This window comes from Prionailurus viverrinus, chromosome E2 (assembly GCF_022837055.1).
Source record: "Prionailurus viverrinus isolate Anna chromosome E2, UM_Priviv_1.0, whole genome shotgun sequence".
Lineage (NCBI taxonomy): Eukaryota > Metazoa > Chordata > Mammalia > Carnivora > Felidae > Prionailurus > Prionailurus viverrinus.
The window spans coordinates 3,783,961-3,803,736 of NC_062575.1; the positions used below are offsets into that span (position 1 = coordinate 3,783,961).

At 47.5% G+C, this 19,776-nt stretch overlaps 1 protein-coding gene across 31 annotated transcripts in view; it reads right to left on the bottom strand.

Annotated features, from left to right (window-relative positions):
- Positions 1-1,154: 1,154 nt before the first annotated feature.
- The window catches only part of LOC125152948 (leukocyte immunoglobulin-like receptor subfamily B member 3), a 40,200-nt gene continuing 21,578 nt past the window's right edge, over positions 1,155-19,776 (bottom strand). For 6 of the 31 annotated variants that reach the window (XM_047835651.1, XM_047835641.1, XM_047835631.1 and 3 more), the window contains 15 exons: positions 16,465-16,495; positions 14,622-14,852; positions 12,692-12,830; positions 12,239-12,372; positions 10,091-10,126; positions 9,624-9,908; positions 9,175-9,477; positions 8,653-8,949; positions 8,131-8,433; positions 7,766-7,816; positions 6,743-6,859; positions 6,371-6,413; positions 6,256-6,293; positions 6,019-6,074; positions 4,504-5,250 (listed from right to left, as the gene is read on the bottom strand). In XM_047835651.1, the coding sequence (XP_047691607.1) occupies positions 4,861-5,250; positions 6,019-6,074; positions 6,256-6,293; positions 6,371-6,413; positions 6,743-6,859; positions 7,766-7,816; positions 8,131-8,433; positions 8,653-8,949; positions 9,175-9,477; positions 9,624-9,908; positions 10,091-10,126; positions 12,239-12,372; positions 12,692-12,830; positions 14,622-14,646 (2,217 nt within the window). In that variant the 5' untranslated portion in view covers positions 14,647-14,852; positions 16,465-16,495 and the 3' untranslated portion in view covers positions 4,504-4,860. Of the gene's footprint in view, positions 1,319-4,503; positions 5,497-6,018; positions 6,075-6,255; positions 6,294-6,370; positions 6,414-6,742; positions 6,860-7,765; positions 7,817-8,130; positions 8,434-8,652; positions 8,950-9,174; positions 9,478-9,623; positions 9,909-10,090; positions 10,127-10,283; positions 10,417-12,238; positions 12,373-12,419; positions 12,592-12,691; positions 12,831-14,621; positions 14,853-16,464; positions 16,496-19,776 lie in introns of those variants that run through there. The other 25 variants (XR_007147368.1, XM_047835639.1, XM_047835635.1 and 22 more) reach the window with 25 other exon arrangements.

Genomic DNA, 19,776 nt, shown 5'->3' on the forward strand with positions numbered 1-19,776 from the left:
ATAAATATTATTAAAATGTCAATAAAATATTTTTAAAGGCAGAAGAGGAAAAATAGAAGAACAAACAAAAGAGGGGACAAACAAAAATAAAATGGGAAATCTAATAACAATCTTATCAGGAATTACACTATATGTAAATGATCTAAATACAACACTTAAAAGACAAAGATTTTAAGATGGGCTTAAGAAAAACAACTATATTAGTTTTGCTCCCCAATATAAACACTGGGAGAGGGACAAAACATAAGAGACTCTTAGATATGGAGAATAAACAGAGGGTTACTGGAGGGGTTGTGGGATGGGGGGATGGGTTAAATGAATAAGAGGCATTAAGGAATCTACTCCTGAAATCATTGTTCCACTATATGCTAACTAACTTGGATGTAAATTAAAAAAAATTAAAGATGAAAAAAAGAAAAACAACTATAAGCAAAACTCTATTTGCAGTCTATAAGAAATTCACTTCAAATATAATGGTGTAAATGGGTGAAAAGCAAAAGAATGAACAATGTGGATGAATCTTGAAAACATTGTGCTAAGTAAAAAATCCAGACACAAAAAGTCGCATATTGTATGATTCCACTTAGATGTACTAAGTAGACAAAGTCACAGACATAGGAATTGGAACAGAGATTGACAAGGGCTGGTGGCAAAGGGACATGGGAGTAATTATTTAATGTGTAGGGAGTTTCCATTTGGTATAATAACAGTGTTCTAGAAATGGATAGTGGTGATGATTATCTAAGATGGTAAATATACTTCATGCCACTGAATTATATGCTTTAGTGATGGTTAAAATGGTGAATTTTATGTAATGTAACCACATGAAAAGGTAGAAGAGGGGTGCCTGGGTGGCTCAATTAGTTGAGCATCTAACTTTAGCTCAGGTCATGATTTCACAGTTCAAGTGAGTTCAAGTCCCACATCGTGGTCTGTGCTGACAGTGCAGAGCCTGGAGCCTGCTTCAGATTCTGTGTTTCCTTCTCTCTCTCTCTGTCCCTCCCCCACTCACACACTATTTCTCTCTCTCAAAAAATAAATAAAAACATAAAAAAGTAGAAGAATGAAAAATGTACTATGCAAACAATCAAAAGAAAATTTAAGTGGTTGTATTAGTTTCTAATTGCTGTTGTCATAAATGACCACAAACTTGGTATCTTAAGATAACACAGATTTATTATAATTCTGGAGGTCAGAAGTAAATAATCAGTCTCACCAGTATAAAGAAATAGGGGGGCATCCACCTACTCTATCTTCATCCAGAACTGGAACTCTGAATGCAACTGATTTCTAAATATTGACCATGTATCCAGTAAATCTGGAATTAAAAAAAAAAATTTAGTTAACATACAGTGCAATCTTGTTTTCAGGAGAATTTAGTGATTCATCACCTACGTACAACACCCAGTGGTCATCCCAACAAGTGTCCTCCTTAATACCCATCACCCATCTAGCCCATCCCCCACCCACCTCCCTCCATCAACCCTGTTTGTTCTCTAAAGAGTCTTAATGGTTTGTTTCCCTCTCTTCTCTCTCCCCCCTCTACTTCCTATATGTTCATCTGTTTTCTTTCTTAAATTTCACATATGAGGGAAATCATATGATATTTGTCTTCTCTGATTGCCTTATTTCACTTAGCATAATGCATTCTAACTCCATCCATGTCACTGCAAATGGCAAGGAAACTTTTTAATTTGGATAATACATCTTTATATTATTTTTTATCTTCTGTGCACACACCTGTATAATCTTGAAGCAATACAATTATTATTCTTATCCATTTCAGTGCTTATCACTTTGTTTTGCTTCATTTAATTGGTTGGTACCTCCAATTAAATAAATTCAATGCCATGCTGAATACAAATGGTCATAGGAAACATACTTGCATCATTTCCAATCAGAGAGAGGACTTCAAGTTCTCACCTTTAAAAATGATTGGCTAAGTGGTGATTGCTAAATATGCCTCTGTAAGTTCTAAGAAACAACCTTTTATATCTGATTAGTTTTTATTTTCATGATGAATTGTTGGTGTATTTTATCAAAAGCTTTGTCTGCACCTGTTGAGATTTCATTTTTTAATTTTTAACTAAAGTACAATCATCTACATTGACATATTAGGTTCAGGTGAACAGTACAGTGATTCAACAATTACATGCATTATGAAATGCTCACTATATGAAGTGTAGTTATTTAGTGTCAGAAACAAAATTATTACAATATTATTGACTATATTCCCTATGCTGTATTTTTAATCCCTGTGGCTCGTTTATTTTATAGCTCAAAGTTTATGCCTTTTAAGCTCTTTCATTTGCTTCACCCATCCCCACCCTCTTCCCCTCTGGCAACCACTAGTTTGTGAGATGGTCTTTTTTTTTTAACTTATTCTGTTAATGTATTGTATTATATTGATTGATTTTTAATACTTTAAGCTACTCTGTTCTTCCTCTCCCCTGCAAAATCCAGTATGGTCATGATGTATTGTTCTTTTTATATACTGCTGAATCTTATTTGTGAATGTTTTGTTTAGAGATTTACATCTAAGTTTATGAGAGACATCGTTCCGTGCCTTTCCCATTCTATAAATTCCTTTCCAGGCTTTGGTGTCAATATTTTCCTAGCCTGATAAAATATTACTTCCTTTTTTATTATTATTCTCAAGAAAGGCTTGTGTAATTCTGGTGTGTGTGTGTGTGTTTTGTAAGTGTTTGGAGGAAATTGCCAATGAAGCCTCCTCAACAGACACATGTATATATTACAAGATGATTATCACTATGGCATTAGCTAACACTTCCATCCCATAACATAGCTGCCTTTTTTATATGATGAGAACATCTTAGATATACTCTCTTTGCCACATTCAAGATGATACAGTATAGCTATGGTCACCATGCTGTACATTAGATCCCCAGAATGTATAATCTTAGAACTAACTATATTATCTCTTAATCTTATACCTATAACCTTGACCAACACTTCACCATTTCTGCACCCCCAGACCTGACAGCCACCATTCTGCTCTCCTTTTCTGTCAGTTTCCTCACACTTCAGTTGGGGGGTGATTTTTGATCACAGAGTCAATGCATTTAATGTATACATAAGGTGATACATATTTTCTACTTATCCTTCATCATTTTGGAAACTTGTATTTTTGGGGATTGTGTTCATTTCATCTACATTTTCTAATATATTGGCATACAATCGATCATCATGTTCTATTACTGATTTAAAGTCTGTAGGATGTGATGCCCTCCTGAAAATGATAATGGGTGCCCCCCACTCTTGGCCATTTTGACTAGGATTTATAAATGTGATTAATGTTTTAAAAAATGAACATTTTGGGGCGCCTGGGTGGCGCAGTCGGTTAAGCGTCCGACTTCAGCCAGGTCACGATCTCGCGGTCCGTGAGTTCGAGCCCCGCGTCGGGCTCTGTGCTGATGGCTCAGAGCCTGGAGCCTGTTTCCGATTCTGTGTCTCCCTCTCTCTCTGCCCCTCCCCCGTTCATGCTCTGTCTCTTTCTGTCCCAAAAATAAATAAAAACGTTGAAAAAAAAATTTAAAAAAAAATGAACATTTTGGGCTTTATTGATTCTTCTTTATTTTTTGTTCGTCCTCATTAGTAGCTACTCTTATCGCTATAATTTCCTTCCTTCTACCTTCATTTGGAATAATTTGCTTCTTTCCTCCTCTAAATTCTTGGTATGATAACTTGGATCATTGACTTTTTAGGCTTTTTTCTTTTCCTTTCTTCTTCTTCTTAAAAAATTACACCCAAGTTAGTTAACATATAGTGTAAAAATGATTTCGGGAATAGAATTTAGTGATTCATCACTTACATATAACACCCAGTGCTCATCCCAACAAGTGTCCTCCTTAATGTCCCTTGCCCATTTAGCCCCCCACCTCCTCCCCTCCAGCAACCCTCAGTATTTAAGAGTCTCTTATGGTTTGTCCCCCTCCCTGTTTATTATTATTTTTGCTTCCCTTCCTTTATGTTCATCTGTTTTGTATCTTAAAATTCCACATCAGTGAAATAATATATTTGTCTTTCTCTGACTGACTTAGGTCGCTTAGCATAATACCCACCAGTTCCATCCACATAGTTGCAAATGGCAAGATTTCATTCTTTTTTGATTTCCAAGTAATACTCCATTTTATACACACACACACACACACACACACACACACACACCCCACATCTTCTTTACCCATTCATCTATCAATGGACGTTTGGGCTCTTTACATACTTTGGCTATTGTTGATAGTGCTGCTGTAAACATTGGGGTGCATGTGTCCCTTTGAAACAGCATACCCCTGTCCCTTGGCTAAATACCTAACTAGTACAATTGCTGAGTCCTAGGTTAGTTCTATTTTTAGTTTTTTGAGGAACCACCATACTGTTTTCCAGAGTGGCTGCACCAGTTTGCATTCCCACCAGCAGTGCAAAAGAGATCCTTTTTCTCTGCATCCTCGCCAACATCTCTTGTTGCCTGAGTTGTTAATTTTAGGCTTTTTTTTTTTCTAATATATTCATTCCTGGTTGTTAACTTTCCTGCGCCATAGGTCTGATGTGTAACGTTTGCATTATCATTCAGCGTAAGCATTTTCCCATTTCCATTTTGGGTTTCTCATTTCGCTCACGGATTATCGAGAAGTCTGTTGCTTTTTTTCCAAAATGTAGGGACTCTAGCTATCTTTGATGGCAGAATCCGGTCACTCCCAGAGGGTCCCAGGAGTTCTTACTGGTCTATGTTAGGAGTCCAAGCTGGCTGGGGCCATTAGGCGGCCTCTGTGGGCAGCTCCTGCGCCTCCTGGGGCCCCCACGGTCCCCTCCCTGGAGTGTGGGCTGTGGGCCCTTCCTGGGCTAGCGGATGGCCAGAGCAGCATACACGCTGGGCTCTGCTGGAGGCTCCCCGGCTTGGGAGGAATGGGGTGCACTCGTCTCCCGTCTGAGCGTCAAGCGGTTCAGCTGGGCGTAGGTCACATCTGGGGGGGCGTCAGATGCGGCAGCCTGCAGTGGGCGGAGGGAGAGGGGAGGTGTGTGGTTGGGGTGGGGCGAGCCTGGGAGCCTGGAGAAGAGAGGACCCACCTGACTGTCCATCTGCCTGTCTTCCTCTGCTTGTTTGTCTTCTGTGTCCGGCAATCCCCCCCACAGGGGGGAAGGAGAAGTGGCCGGTCCCCGACTGAGTCTTGATCTTGAGTGGCTCACCTGGGCATACGTCGTTCCTTGGGGGTCTCCATTCTCCGCGTCCTGCTGGAGACAGACAGTGAGGGGGAGATTCGTCTCCTTGATTCCACTCGACAGCCTCGGTGAGTTTTCCACACTGTTGCCAGAGCGATGCTTTCGAACTTTTAGGCAGCTTAGGTCAATCTCCTGGTGGACTCCTCAGGGACTTCCTGAGCCTTGGGGCATCTGGGTGCTTCCTACGGCTCTGAATCTGTTCCTGACACTGTTTCTTGCTCATTTGGCTCCAACCACATGGCCGTCACCCCCACCTTCCTGAAAACGCATGTTGCTGCCTAAGGACCTTGGCGCCAGCTACCCCCACCTCCTGCCTTATTTTCCCCAGCCACACTTTGCACTCTAGGACACTGCCCACTTCCTCGTATACGGTCTGTCGCCCACAAGGTGAGCTCGCCGAGCGTGGGTCAGGTTTGCTCACTGTCGTGCCTGCAGCACTAGGTGGGGCCTGGTAAACGGTGGGCTCTCCGTGCACATTTGCCGGGCAAATGAACGAATGGGGCCTAGAGACCTGCGGGTGATTCCTTTCTTCACGCACCCTCTTGAGACCTGGGCGAGCACCCCAACAACCGGAAGTCCGACGGCGGGTGAGGACCAGTCAAGGGGGGCATGTGGGAGGTCCCGCGAGGTCACGGCAAGAGGCCCCGGGGTGCCCAAGGAGGGAGAGGGCACCCGTGGAACACCGCCATGACCGGGTGGTGTGAGGACACAGGAGTGTCCGTTGGTTTACGTTTGGCACCAGGAGGGCCCTTGGGGTCTACATGGGAGCAGGGGTCTCACCCGCTGGTCCAGCTCCACCCCCTCCTCGGGCTGTGCGTCTTGCACGGCGGCATCTGCTGGGGCAGAAAGGGGGGCGTGTCTCTTGGCAAGGTCCCCTGGGCTCACACCCCACCCCGCGGTCCAGGGGCTCCAGTGGCGGGTGAGGGGCCGAGGCCACACGTGCAGGAACGCCGTCCTCAATCCCAGCCACCAGCCCCTCCCAGCCCCCACCCTCCGGGGCGGCCCCACTCCTCTCACAGAGGGTCTCCTCCTGGGTGGCGGCAGCTGGCCCGGAGCTGGGGAGGAGATGGGGTGTTAGGGGGCATAGACGGGCAGGCGGGTGGGGGCCCGGGGGTCTGCGGGCACGAGTTACCTGTCCTGCAGGCCTCTGTCCTGGGGCTCTGGGTCTGCGGCCCCTGCAGGAAGTTGGGAATCAGCCTCCCCCTGGGCTGGGAGGTTACGACCCCCGCCACGTGATCCCAGAGGAAAGGAACCCTTCACACATATTGCCCGTGTTTCAACATCTCCCGAGACGGAAGAGAAGAAAACACCTTCAACTGGCACATGGGTGCCGACCTTCGGTGTTTTCTTTCTAGCCTCTCCGACGTGAGACTCTGCAGAAGTGTCTTTCCACGCTGGCCTTTCCCGCGTCTGGTTTCCCTCTGGCTGGGGCCCTGAGCCACTCTCCATCCACCCGCGGGAGAGGCACCACCCCCTGGGGCTGGTCACCCCCGTCCCTTCTCACCCGGCTTCCTGCCTTTGCCCTGACGCCGGCGACGGACGAGGAGGACGACGAGGAGGCAGAGCAGCAGGACGAAGGCCCCCGCGGCCCCGATGAGGACGTACAGGTACCGGTTGGGACCTTGGGCAGAGCCACACCGTGAAGGAGCCAGTGATGCCATTTAACTGGGCGCCTGCTGTGTGCCAGGCACGTGCTGGGCTCTGGGCATTCACCTCTGACCCTGTCAAGGGTCACGCAGCAGGGGACTGCCGCCCCCCCCCCCCCCTCCACAGACAGGAAAGTGAGGCACAGGGAGGCTGATCACGTGTCCCAGGTGGCCCAGCGTGGAGGCGGCAGGGCTGGGACTGGAACCCGGGCTGTGGGTTCCCTGCGCTCTCCTCATGCTGACCCCCCAGGCCGACACCAGCTTGGGGCTCTGGGCTCCTCATCTGCAGGCGGGTCTGTCCCAGCGTCTTCGTCTGGGGCCGAGGGTCCTTCCAGATTCCCCTCACTACCTGAAGGCCCCCAGCCATTGTCCTCCCGCCCCTCCCCCTCCAGGGTCATCCTCACCGCTGCAGAGGGCCAGGTCCCCATAGAATCCCGACCCGGAGGGGCTTCCCTGTGAGCCCTCCTCTCCCCCCGGACGGGGCCGGAGCCACGGCCAGAACTGAGGGGAAATCTAATCTGGGCCACGACTCTCTCCTTTACACCTGGGGAAACTGAGGCCCAGGCAGGGGAGGGGCGTGTCCAAGCCAGTGTCTCCAGAGGTGCCTGAACTGACGGTGTAGCCAACCCCTGCTCCCATGGACCCACCCGCCTCCTCCTGACAGAGACCTTCACTTGCCCGCAGAGGCTCCTGGGGTCGGGGAGGGTGGGGGGTGGGCAGAGGGGGCTGCCTCTTCCCCAGCTGGGCCCCCACCCTCTCCCTCTGCCATGACCACCCCAGCCCTCCTCCCCCTGGCCTCAGAGCCCCTGGAGCCTGGTGGCCGCCCTGGCATCTCTGAAACACGGGAAGGAAAGCCCTGGGCAGAAGCCACTGTGACTCACCAGCTGTTGAGCTGGGATCTGTGGCTGGGGGGCTGGACTCTCCAGAGGATCCTGGGGGGAAAGACGGTAGTAGAGGAGGGGGCTGGAGTTTCCCTTCAAGACCCTGTCTCTGCTCACAGTCCTCTCCCTCACGTGCCCTGCGGCCCCCAGGGCCCTCCTCCTCCACCTGGAGAATTGTGGTGACGGGGACAAGGAAAAGGGCAGGGAGGGAGGGGCGTGTTTCCCTCCTGTGCTCTGAGGGGCGGACCCCTCGGGTGACACTTCCCCTGAGCCCCTTCCATTCTGTCTCAGCCCAGGGCTCTCTTGGGCGCAGGGCCCTGAAGACAACATTGGGACACAGAGGGGACAGGGCTGGGGCCCCTCACCTGAGACCTGGAGCTCCAGGGGGTCACTGGGGTGTGACAACAGGTAGGGGAAGGTGCTGTATGAGCCGTAGCACCTGTAGGTCCCCCCCTGGGCTGAGGTCACAGGACTCATGGAGAATTTGGCCTGGTAATGCCCAGCTCGGTACTTTGATCTAAGACGCAGGGGAGGGTCGGCTGCCCCCTCCTTGGACAGAAGGAAAGTGTCCACAAAGCTCCAGGACTGACACAGCAGGATCACGTTCTCTCCTGAGGCCACCGTGGGTCCTGGCTGCACTGAGAGGGAGGGTGTGGAGGGGAGCTGTCCTGGAGAGAGGAAGGCAGGTGAGGGGCTGTCCATCCTTGCTCTGAACTGAGTCTGCCTGTCTGTCCTCTGAGTCTCTCCCCTTCCCCGTCCCGTCTGTCTCTCTGTCTCTGTCCCTCCCTGGGGACCCCACACCCCTGATCCCAGCCTCCACCACCTGGGACACCCCCAGCAGGGCCTGTGCAGAGTCGGGGGCCCTGACTGAACCCGTGTCCCCTCACCTGTGACCAGGATGTCCAGGGGGTCACTGGGGGCCGACCACTCGGAGGAGAGGTTGTGTCCACCATAGCATGTGTACCGGCCCCCGTGGGAGCCGCTCACTGGGCCCAGGGGGAAGTCGGCCCCCGAGAGCCCAGCCTGGGGCTGCAGGCTAAGGTGCTGGGGAAGGTCACGTGCCGCCTCCTTGTATAGAGCGAATCTGTCATAGCCGACGTCAGAGCGACACTGGAGGGTCAGCCTCTGTCCAGGGGTCACAACGGGGCTCTGCTGGGTCAGGAGGGAAGGCTTCCTGGACATACCTGGGAGACAACCAGTCGTGGATTGAGGAGCAGATTCTCCCCAAACCTCTCTTCTCCTGTCCTGACCCCCAGGTCTCAGTGTCTCTCACATTCTGGGTCTCTGACCTGTGAGATCCCTATGATCCCCTCACCCCACCCTCTGATCTGGGGCTCCCCTGGGAGCAGAGCCTCCATAACCTGTCTGGTGGTCAAAACACGGATGCAACAAAAATCAGACTCCCTCACCTGAGACCAGCAGTTCTAGGGGGTCACTGGGGTGTGACCACACCTGGGGAGTGTTGTTGAAATAGCCATGGCATCTGAACGTCCACCTGGCGCTGGGGGTCACAGGGCCCACAGGAAACAGGGCCTGGAACTGTCCACTGGTGGGTTGCTGGGAGTCCAGTGTCCAGGCGGGTCTGGGTTCTCCTTCCTTCATCAGGACGAACCTATGGAATCCTGTCCGTGAGGTGCACTGGAGGGTCACCTTCCCTCCTGAGGTCACCATGGGGTTGGGCAGGGCTGAGAGAGTGGGTTTGGCCTGGAAACCTAGGAGAGGAGGAAGGGACACGTTAAATAGGACCCAGATCCCCCCACAGTATCCCCAGGGCTGGACTGTGAGAGGGAGATGCTCTGGGAGCAGACCCCCTCCCTGAGGGCAGAGCCTGGGGCGGGGACCCTGAGGGGGCTCGCACCTGTCACCACCAGCTCCAGGGGGTCACTGCGCTCTGACAATCCAGCGGGGCTCCGATAGGAACAGTGATATCGGCCTGCATACTGCTCTGTCATGTATATGATGGAGAACTTGGCTTTGTTCCCAGGCTCCAGTGGCTTCTGTCTGTCCCAGGGCACTGGGTGTCCGTCTTTATTCAGATAGAACTCCACGGCCTCCAGGGTCCCCTGACACCAAATGGTCACAGCACTATCCCAAGGGACCACAGAGCCTGGCTCAGCCCAGATGGAGGGTGTGGGGAGGGTCCCTGTAAGGAAACAGAGGCTGTATCACAAGACCTTCCCCACCCTCAGTTCTTAGCTCAGCCCCAAACCCCCAGACGTCCCCTCTCCATCTGCCCAGAACTGCTGTCCTCCATTCCCAGCTGCCTGGTGGGTGACCCCTGTCCCCAGTGAGGAGGTGGGATGGAACACGTGGGGACACACTCACCTGCCTGAGCTCGGGTCCTGGGTCCCACACTCAGCCCTGGAAAAGAGTTCCTGTGAGAGGGTTGCCCCAAATCCTGAGCAGAACCCCTCCTTCCCACGAGCTTCCTGTGCTTGGGGTCTCTAACAGCCCAGGGCCTGGCTGTGATGCAGGTTCCTCCCAGACTAGGGCGTCCTCTCCCCTCCTGAGATCTCACCGAGGAGAAGCAGGGTCGTTAGGGTGGGGGTCATGATGTCTCCTGCCTCTGTCCCTGTTGTGCAGATGGAGGGACCTTGGTGCTTGGAGGACAGACAGAAGCACAGGGTGTGGCCACTCGGAGGCTGGTCTGCCTGGTCATGGGGTTGTCACATCAGCAGCCAGGCAGGAAGGGGAACAGCCTGGCTGTCATTTCCCCAGGGTTGAGGCTGGAGAAGGCAGCCGGCTTTGCAGATATTTTGACCACATCCGAGGCCTCACCTGATCCATAAACTGTTGTCTGCCTGGCCTGCTACCCCCTCGTGACCCAAGCTTCAACACGTATTTGTTAAGTATTTGCAATGTATCTGGCCCAGAAATACATCAGTGGACAGGACTGATTCAAACTAGTTTGCAGAGCTCAGACTACCAAAACAAAACCCCCAGACTAGGGGCGCCTGGGTGGCGCAGTCGGTTGAGCGTCCGACTTCGGCCAGGTCACGATCTCGCGGTCCGGGAGTTCGAGCCCCGCGTCGGGCTCTGGGCTGATGGCTCGGAGCCTGGAGCCTGTTTCCGATTCTGTGTCTCCCTCTCTCTCTGCCCCGCCCCCGTTCATGCTCTGTCTCTCTCTGTCCCAAAAATAAATAAACGTTGAAAAAAAAAAAATTAAAAAAAAAAAAAAAAAAAAAAAAAAAAACCAAAACCCCCAGACTAAAAAAGAAACATAATTTAAAACGGAGTATCTGGTGTATTATTTTCCTGTTGTGTTGTTACCATAACCAGTCACTACAAGCTAGTGGGTAAAACTGTGAAGATTTACAATGGTACAGTTTTGGAGGGTTGAAGTCCAAAATGGACACACCTGAGCTAAAATCTGGGGGTCCTCAGGCTGTGCTCCTAATTTTTTTAATGTATATTTTTGAGAGAGAGAGAGAGAGCAGAGGAGGGGCAGAGAAAGAGGGAGACACAGAATTGGAAGCAGGCTCCAGGCTCTGAGCTGTCAGCACAGAACCCGACGCGGGGCTCGAACCCACGGACTGCAAGATCATGACCTGAGCCAAAGTCGGACGCCCAACCGACTGTGTTCCTTCTAGAGGCCCCAGGAGTGAATCCATTCACATCTTCCCTGCCATCTTCAGGACATCACATCACTCCACCTGCTCTGGGGTCACTTCTTTGGCTCTGACCCCCTGCCTCCTTCTACTCATTAGGACCTTTATGACGACCCATGTCCAGACATTCTGTGTCTACTGGAGTCCAGGAGCACCCCAGAAGGTCTTTCACAAAGGAGACTAGTTCTCTACAGAAATGGCATAGTGTGGTTCCAAAATCTCTAATATCTATGCCCTCCTTCATCCATATAGTTCTCTGCTGAAGGATGTTGACCTCATCTGCCACAGGTGCTCCAAACCCCACTGCATGTCTTGAGTCATGCAACTCAGGCCAGGGCCCACTGCAAGGGTTTCTCTTGTTTCTCACCACTCAAAGCCAACAGCCTCTCAAGACACTCAGTAAGTGGGTGGAGGTCGCAAGCCCAGGGAGCTATATGTTGTCTCCACGTTCCCAAGTTGGCCCACTAGGGAGTGAATTTTTGTCTCCTTAGCAGGAGGATGAGACAGAGCAATGAGTTTTCACCTTGGGTGGGGTATCTCAACATGCCTCAGGCAGCTGTGCTCCTAGAGATTTCACCGAGGCAGCAGGAACCTGAGATTTGAGGAGATTTCTTTCCCACACTCTTACAAAGCACCTAGAAGAGTTGCAACTCCCTGTTTCACATATCCAATCAGCATGGTGCGTTCCTGTGTGATGTCTTGTGTAATGGAGGGGCAGTCACGGTCCCCACAGCCTTGATAACACAGGGCTGGAGACATAACGTGGCCCCGAATGTGGACAGTGACAGCATATAACTGGCCCTGACAGCTAACCGCATACTGAACCTGATGGCTTTTACAGAAAGAGCCAAGAAAATAAACCCACCAATCAGGAGCTGCACAGCAGGTGCCAAGGGGATTGGTGGGTTTTTTCTATGGGTCTTCAGATGGAGTAGAAGTGGAAACTGGAATGACCTGACACACAAGAGCCTGCTTCTCCAAGGCCCGTCTATGCCTTCCCTGAAAACCAAGTAGGCAAGTTGAGTGGGGATGTCTGAGACACCTACCTCTGTATCTTTTTGAGTCCTCGATAGCAGTGCAAATCTGTGCAATCTCTTCAAGAGTGCAGAATTACTGGGGTCCCTGGGTGGCTCAGGTGGTTGAGTGTCTGATTTCAGCTCAGGTCATGATCTCACAGTTCATGAGTTCGAGCCCCACGTTGGGCTCACTGCTGTCAGCCTGTCAGCACAGAGCCCGCTTCAGATCCTCTGCCCCTCCCCTGCTTGTGCTTTCCCCCCAAAAATAAATAAATACTTTTTTTAAAAGAGTGCAGAATTACCTTCGTTCCACTATTTCGGTAGGGAGACGTGTTTCCAGAGCCTTCCACATGGCCTTTCCTTTGCCAAATCTCTTACTCCACGTGTCAGAAAACCACTGCCCGTTGTTGAGGATATCTGTGCCACCTAAAGATTCCAGAACTAGAAAACTAACTACAAGGGTGGGTTCAGGGACCCACTAATCACACCTCCTCTTTATGCCTTTACTCTCACTGGCCCACTCAGACATCAGTAGTTTGGGGGTCTCCAGAAGTAACTGAATATTTATAACCAAATGGTAAGGTCAACAATGCATTTTTAGGAAAAAAAAAATCCGCAGGAGACTAGAGGTTACTATTTTACTAGTAAAGAAGGCAATGGCATTGTTCTTAAGTGAGGGGAGACAAAATGCTCAGAAACCGAAAAGCCTGCACACAGGGCATGGCGATACCGTCCGCTCTCAACTTCCAACACACGTTCCAAAACGTGAATGTGCATGAGGCGCGGGTCCTAACTTCCTCCTCTCTGGAGAAACAGATTCTCCTGGAAAGAGCTCTTCATCCCCATTTCTCCTACGCAGAAATTCTTACTCTGTTACTTCCCATTTCAGGGTAGATACCAGATCTGAATCTGCCTCTCTTGGTGAGTCTCCACTCCTATCTCGGCCTAACTGTCTCCTGAATCCCTCCCCGCTAGGCTCCCCTTCACCTACAGATCCAATATAATCTCACCTGGTGTCTAGGACTTTCATGGAAGTGACTAATTTTGCACTTCAAACCGGTTTTATGCTATTCACACATAGATTGTCTCTCTCTGCCTCGTAAATAATTGTCCCTGACAGGGTAGGGGGTGCATTTCAGAATTTGTTATAATGACTCTGTAGACAAACAAAAGGAATTCAGCAACAAATTGCCCCGTGGAAATCTTGGTTTTTAAATTTTTGGTAATCTTTATTTATTTTTGAGAGAGAGAGAGAGACAGAGCACGAGTAGAGGAGAGTCAGAGAGAGGGAGTCACAGAAGCCGAAGCAGGGTCCAGGCTCCGAGCTGTCAGCACAGAGCCTGACGCAAGGCTCGAACCCACAGACTGTGGACTGTGAGATCGTGACCTGAGCCGAAGTGGGATGCTTAACCCACTGAGCCACACAGGCGCCCCACCCCACCCCCGCCACGGAATTCTAAGCCACATCTTCTCAGTGCTGAATCATCAGCAGACCTCACACTGTGCTCCAGCACGTGAAAGATAATACGTGAACGTTTATATAGCAAACACATTATTAATGCTTGGATAATATTTGCTTAGTTGATCGCCAATGCTTAGTTTAAGACTATTTGTGAATGAATAGTAAATTGGTAACACACCACCAAGAAGATAAATTTGAGGGGAATTTTAAAGTAGAATTCAAGGGGGCGCCTGGGTGGCTCAGTCAGTTAAGCGTCTGACTTCGGCTCAGGTCACAATCTCACGGTTTGTGGGTTCGAGCCCCACATCAGGCTCTGTGCTGACAGCTCGGAGCCTGGAGCCTGCTTTGGATTCTATGTCTCCCTCTCTGTCTGCACTCCCCCTGTTCATGCTCTGTCTCTCTGGGTCTCTTAAAAATAAATAAAAATGTTAAAAAAAAATATATAAAGTGGAATTCAAGGCTCATTCTAAAAGTACAAAGTGATATCATAAATATGACTCACTTTCCTTCCCCACAGAGTACAGCAGTGAGTTTCACAACCTCAGTGACTTTCCTGCCGCCCCGGGCTGTGTGGAGGGGCCAGGGGACAGAGCCTGGAAGGCCACGCTGAGCAAGAGGGTGCGTGAGTAGGCATCATTACCCTCCGCCTCTGTCCACATTTTGACACTGAAATTTTACAGGAAGCAGAACAGCTATTTCCCCATTTGTCAGTCCCTACAGTGGTCCCAAATGTGATGTGGACTTCTCCTTTCTCAGGTAACCATTTCTACCTGTCATAAGCACACAGTTGTGCATTGCAGGCGCTGTCCAAATGTGCCACCAAGTGAAGAGTGCCCGGAGCCAGGTTCGGAGCTGGACAGTCAGAAGGTTTGTGGTTCCTGCCCAGGTGACCGGCTCCCCCGCACTTTGGTGGCAGACATTGAGTACCTTTCCTCGCAGCTGCTGGTCATGGCTGGGGTGGTGAGTGGAGAAGACTGAGGGCTGATGAGAAGGGGTAGGCTCTGCAGAGGAAGAAACCATGGCGCACACAAAAGAATTAGTTTGTCCGACGGCACCTCACATTTAGATTCGGGCTGTACATTTTGGGGTGGAGTACCACTCCAGCGACATTGTCCTCATTTTTTCTTAGTGGGGATTTTTGCTTTCGGAACTTGCTTAACTTTGGCACCCCCCAGGTTTGTCCACAGTGACGCTGCCATTAGCCCTTTGTAATCAGTCACTGATTTGTGGGGAGCTAGTTTGAGACTAGGTACATATCATATTCCCCCATGAAATTTCCACCAGCTGATTCTGTCAGCCACTGACCATCATGCTGAAGCAAATGCCTTCTCTTCTCCCAGAGGTATTCATTTTTATATAAATAATATTGTGGCTTTCACTGTTTTTAAATGCCTATGAAACATAGCTGGAGCTCCTGGTATTTCTTTCTTTTTAAAAATGTGTATTTATTTATTTTTGAGAGAGACCCCAAGCAGGGTAGGGGCAGTGAGAGAGAGAGAGAGAGAGAGAGAGAGAGAGAGAGGGAGAGAGGGGAACCCAAGCAGGTTCTACACTGTCAGCACAGAACCTGATGTGGGGCTTGAACTCATGAACCATGCATGAGATCATGACCTGAGTCAAAATCAAGAGTCGGCCACTTAATGGACTGAGCCACCCAGGGGCCGCTCCTAATATTCCACAATAAGCAGCGGCATCTGGGCTTTCTGATTCCCCCATATCTTCATATTGATATCTGATGTTCTTACAGCACCATTTTTTCTTCTCTTTACTAGTATGTTCTTTTCATTTAACAGTTCACCCTAAAATCCGCTTTATGTAAAGATAACTTTCTTGCAAAAGGGTGAAATTGGACCACTTTCTTAACACCATGCACAAAAATACACTCAAAATGGATTAAAGACCTCATTGTGAGACCTGAAACCATAAAAATCCTAGAAGAGAATGCAAGCAGTCATTTCTCTAAAATTGGCCATAAGAACATTTTTCTAGCTATGTCTCCTCAGGCAAGAGGAAAATTAAATCGTTGGGACCACATCACAGTAACAAGCTCTCATAGCAAAAGAAACCATCAACAAAATAAAAAGGCAACCTACTGAATGGGAAAAGATATTTGCAAATAATGTATCTGATAAAGGGTTAATATCCAAGCTATATAAACAAACTGAGGGCTGATGGGGGGTGGGAGGGGGGGGGGGGGTTAGGTATTGAGGAGGGCACCTTTTGGGATGAGCACTGGGTGTTGTATGGAAACCAATTTGACAATAAATTTCATATATTGGGAAAAAAAAATAATTTACACAATTCAACACCAAAAACACAAATAATCTGATTAAAATGGGCAGAAGACATGGGTAGACACTTTTCCAAAGACGACATCCAGATGGCCAACCGACACATGAAAATGCTCCACGTCACTCATCATCAGGGAAACACAGATCCAAACCACAATGAGATACCACCTCACACGGCTAAAATCAACAACACAAGAAACAACAAACGTTGGCGACGATGCAGAGAAAAAGGAATCCTCACGCACTGTTGGTGGGAAGGCAAACTCGTGCAGTCACGTGAAAAACAGTATGGAGGTTCCTCAAAAAGTTAAAATACAATTACCATATGATCCAGTGATTCCGCTCCTGGGTATCTGCCCAAAGAAAATAAAAACACTAATTTGAAAAGACATATTCATCCCTATGTTTACTGCAGCATTATCTACAAAGGCCAAGATATGGAAGCAACCCAATCATGGATAAGGAAGCTGTGATGTGTACATAGACAGATACACACAATGGGATGTTAGCCATGAAAAGGATGAAATCTTACCATTTGCCACAACATGGTTGGACCTAGAGTGTATTGTGCAAAGTAAAATAGAGAAAGCCAAATGCCATATGCTTTCACGTATATGCAGAATCAAAAAAAAAAAAAAAAAAAAAAAAAGAAATGAATAAGCAAACAGACAAAAAGCAGAATCAGATCTATAAATACAGAAAACAAACTGGTGGTTGCCAGAGGGGAAGGGAATGGGGGTGGGGGGTGGGTAAAAGGGGTGAAGGGGAGAGGGAGGCACAGGCTTCCAGCTGTGGAACGAGTAAGTCATAGAATAAAAGGTACCACGTAGGGAATCTGGTCAATGATGTTGTGATGGCATCATGTGGTGACAGAGGGCAGCTACACTTGTGATGAACACAGCCTATCATACAGAGGAGTTGAATCACTCTCCTGTGCACCTGACACTAATGTAACGTTCTGGGTCAACTATACTCTAAAAAAAAAAAAAAGAAGATAATTTTCTGTTGTCTTTTACCTTTTCAGTTTATCTAGCTCGATTTCCCACTAGTTCACCAGTACAAATAATGCTTCAATTAGTAACCTTGGGATATATCTTCTCATATTTTGGAGGGCATTTCCTGGGCAAAAGCGTAATTTGCCTATGGTGTTTTGGTAAATAATGACAATTTCCCCTAAATGTGAACTGTCCAATTTCTTTTTCCACAAAAAGGCAATCCCTTTATTTTAAGGAAATTGGTATTTCCCAAAGATATAGAACTTTTCCCAAAGATATGAACCTATAGAATCTGGGTTCAATTTTGCATTCCTACCAACAATATGAAAGCATTTCTGTTCATTCTCAGATTTGTAAAACCAAGTTGGCAAGTTTCTATTTTTTGCCAAATAGAAAAAAATAACATTTCGGCTTAGTTTAAATTTGCATTTTTTATAGAAGTAAATCTGAACAGACTTTTGTGTTAAAGTGCCATTTTCTTTTTTTTTTAATTTTTGTGCTGTAAAAGAGTGTTCATTTTCATGGAAAATATTAAAATTAATTTGGAAAAGAATAGAGCACAGGCATTGGATTATTCCTTTTGTTGTTGTGAAATATTCTGAATATTTGTTTTTATTATTTATTTTTAAGTTATTTTTATTTTTATTCTGGTATTTTTAAAAATTCCATAATAGTTAACATACAGTGTTATACTAGTCTCAGGTATACAATATAGTGATTCAACACTACTATACATTACCCAGTGCTCATCATAGTAAGTGTCATTTTAATCTTTTTTATTAATTTCCTATTCACATAGTTTGCCATGTGTCTATTTTTCTTCAATAATTGACATCTATATCTATAATGTTCATATACATGTGTATGCATATACATATAAATATATGCAGCATCTTTGATATATGTTATAGATATTTGATTTTCCACCTATGTTTTGACTTTTTCTTATTTTGTGTGTCATGAAAAGAAGTTTATTTTAATTAAAAAGTTTTTTTAATGTTTATTTATTTTTGAGAGAGACAGAGACGGAGCACAAGCAGGGGAGGGGCAGAGAGAGAGGGAGACACAGAATCTGAAGCAGGCTCCGGCCTCTGAGCTGTCAGCACACAGCCCGATGCGGGGCTTGAACCCACAAGCCGTGAGATCATGACCTGAGCCGAAGTCAGACGCTTAACCGACTGAGCCACCCAGGTGCCCTAAGATATGTTTATTTTTATGTAGCTGTATTTCCATTATTTTCTTGGCACTACATCTGCATTTTGAGTTATATTTTATTTTTTTTAATATTTCTTTTTTATTTTTCTCAGCTTTATTGAGAATTGGCATATAACTGAATTACATCTCGAAAGTCATGTTTACTTCACATGCCTTTGTGGGTCATTTGTTCACCTATTTTATGTTTAGGGTTTTTTTTTTATGTTTGTTATTTATTTTGAAAAGAGAGAAAGAGGGGTTGCCTGGGTGGCGCAGTCGGTTGAGCGTCCGACTTCAGCCAGGTCACGATCTCGCGGTCCGTGAGTTCGAGCCCCGCGTCGGGCTCTGGGCTGATGGCTCAGAGCCTGGAGCCTGTTTCCGATTCTGTGTCTCCCTCTCTCTCTGCCCCTCCCCCGTTCATGCTCTGTCTCTCTCTGTCCCAAAAATAAATAAACGTTGAAAAAAAAAATTTAAAAAAAAATTTAAAAAAAAAAAAAAAAAGAAAGAGAGAAAGAGATTGAGAGAAAGTACGTGAGCACGGGAGAGGCAGAGAGGGAGAGAGAGAATCCCAAGCAGGCTCTGTGCTGTCAGCGTGCAGCCCACACGACCCTGGAATCATGACCGGAACAGAAATCAAGAGTCTGATGCTTCATCGACTGAGACACCCAGGCGCCCCCTAGTTTGCATTTAGATCTCTGTTTTATCTGGAGTTTAATCTGTGTACCGTGCAGACCTATGGGTCTAATTTCATTCCTTTCTGCCCAATCCCATCTTTGCCCCAGTGAGTTGATATACCATCTCGTTAGTATCTATCACATACTAAATTTCCATATGCCCTGGAGTCTACATCTGAACTTTATATCACGTTGCTTTTTTCTGTCTATTACTGTGTCGACAGCAACTTGTTTTAATCACGTGGTCACTTTGGTTGAGCCAGCCCACTCCTACGTCCATACCTGCACTTTGCTTTTTTTCCTAGCTCTTCTTCCATTTTCGTTTATCTGTGTGAACTTTCGTATCAACTTGCTTAGTTTGAGGAGAGCTCCTGGGTATATTTTGGGGACTCAGTCACATTTATAAATTCGCTTACAGAGAACTCACACCCTTACCACGCCCAGTCATTCCATCCAGTGATAAAGACACGTCTCTCTTTTTGTGCAAGTCAATTTTTGGTACCATTCAGAAATGTCTGAAAGGTATATATTTGTGTGTGCTTCAAGTTATGCACATGGCGTAAAACATCCATTCCTTAGAATTTTCTTATCTTGCTGTCATTGGTCTTTAGGGTAAAGTTGGGATTTATTTGTGTGTATGAAAGCTGTTGGTTCCTACAAATTAATTTCATAACAGCTAACACATTTGATATTTTTTACTGCTGGGTGACTTTCACCATCGGGTCTCTAGAGCTTTCCAGGTCACTTCACTTCTAGCTGTGCACTCTCGCT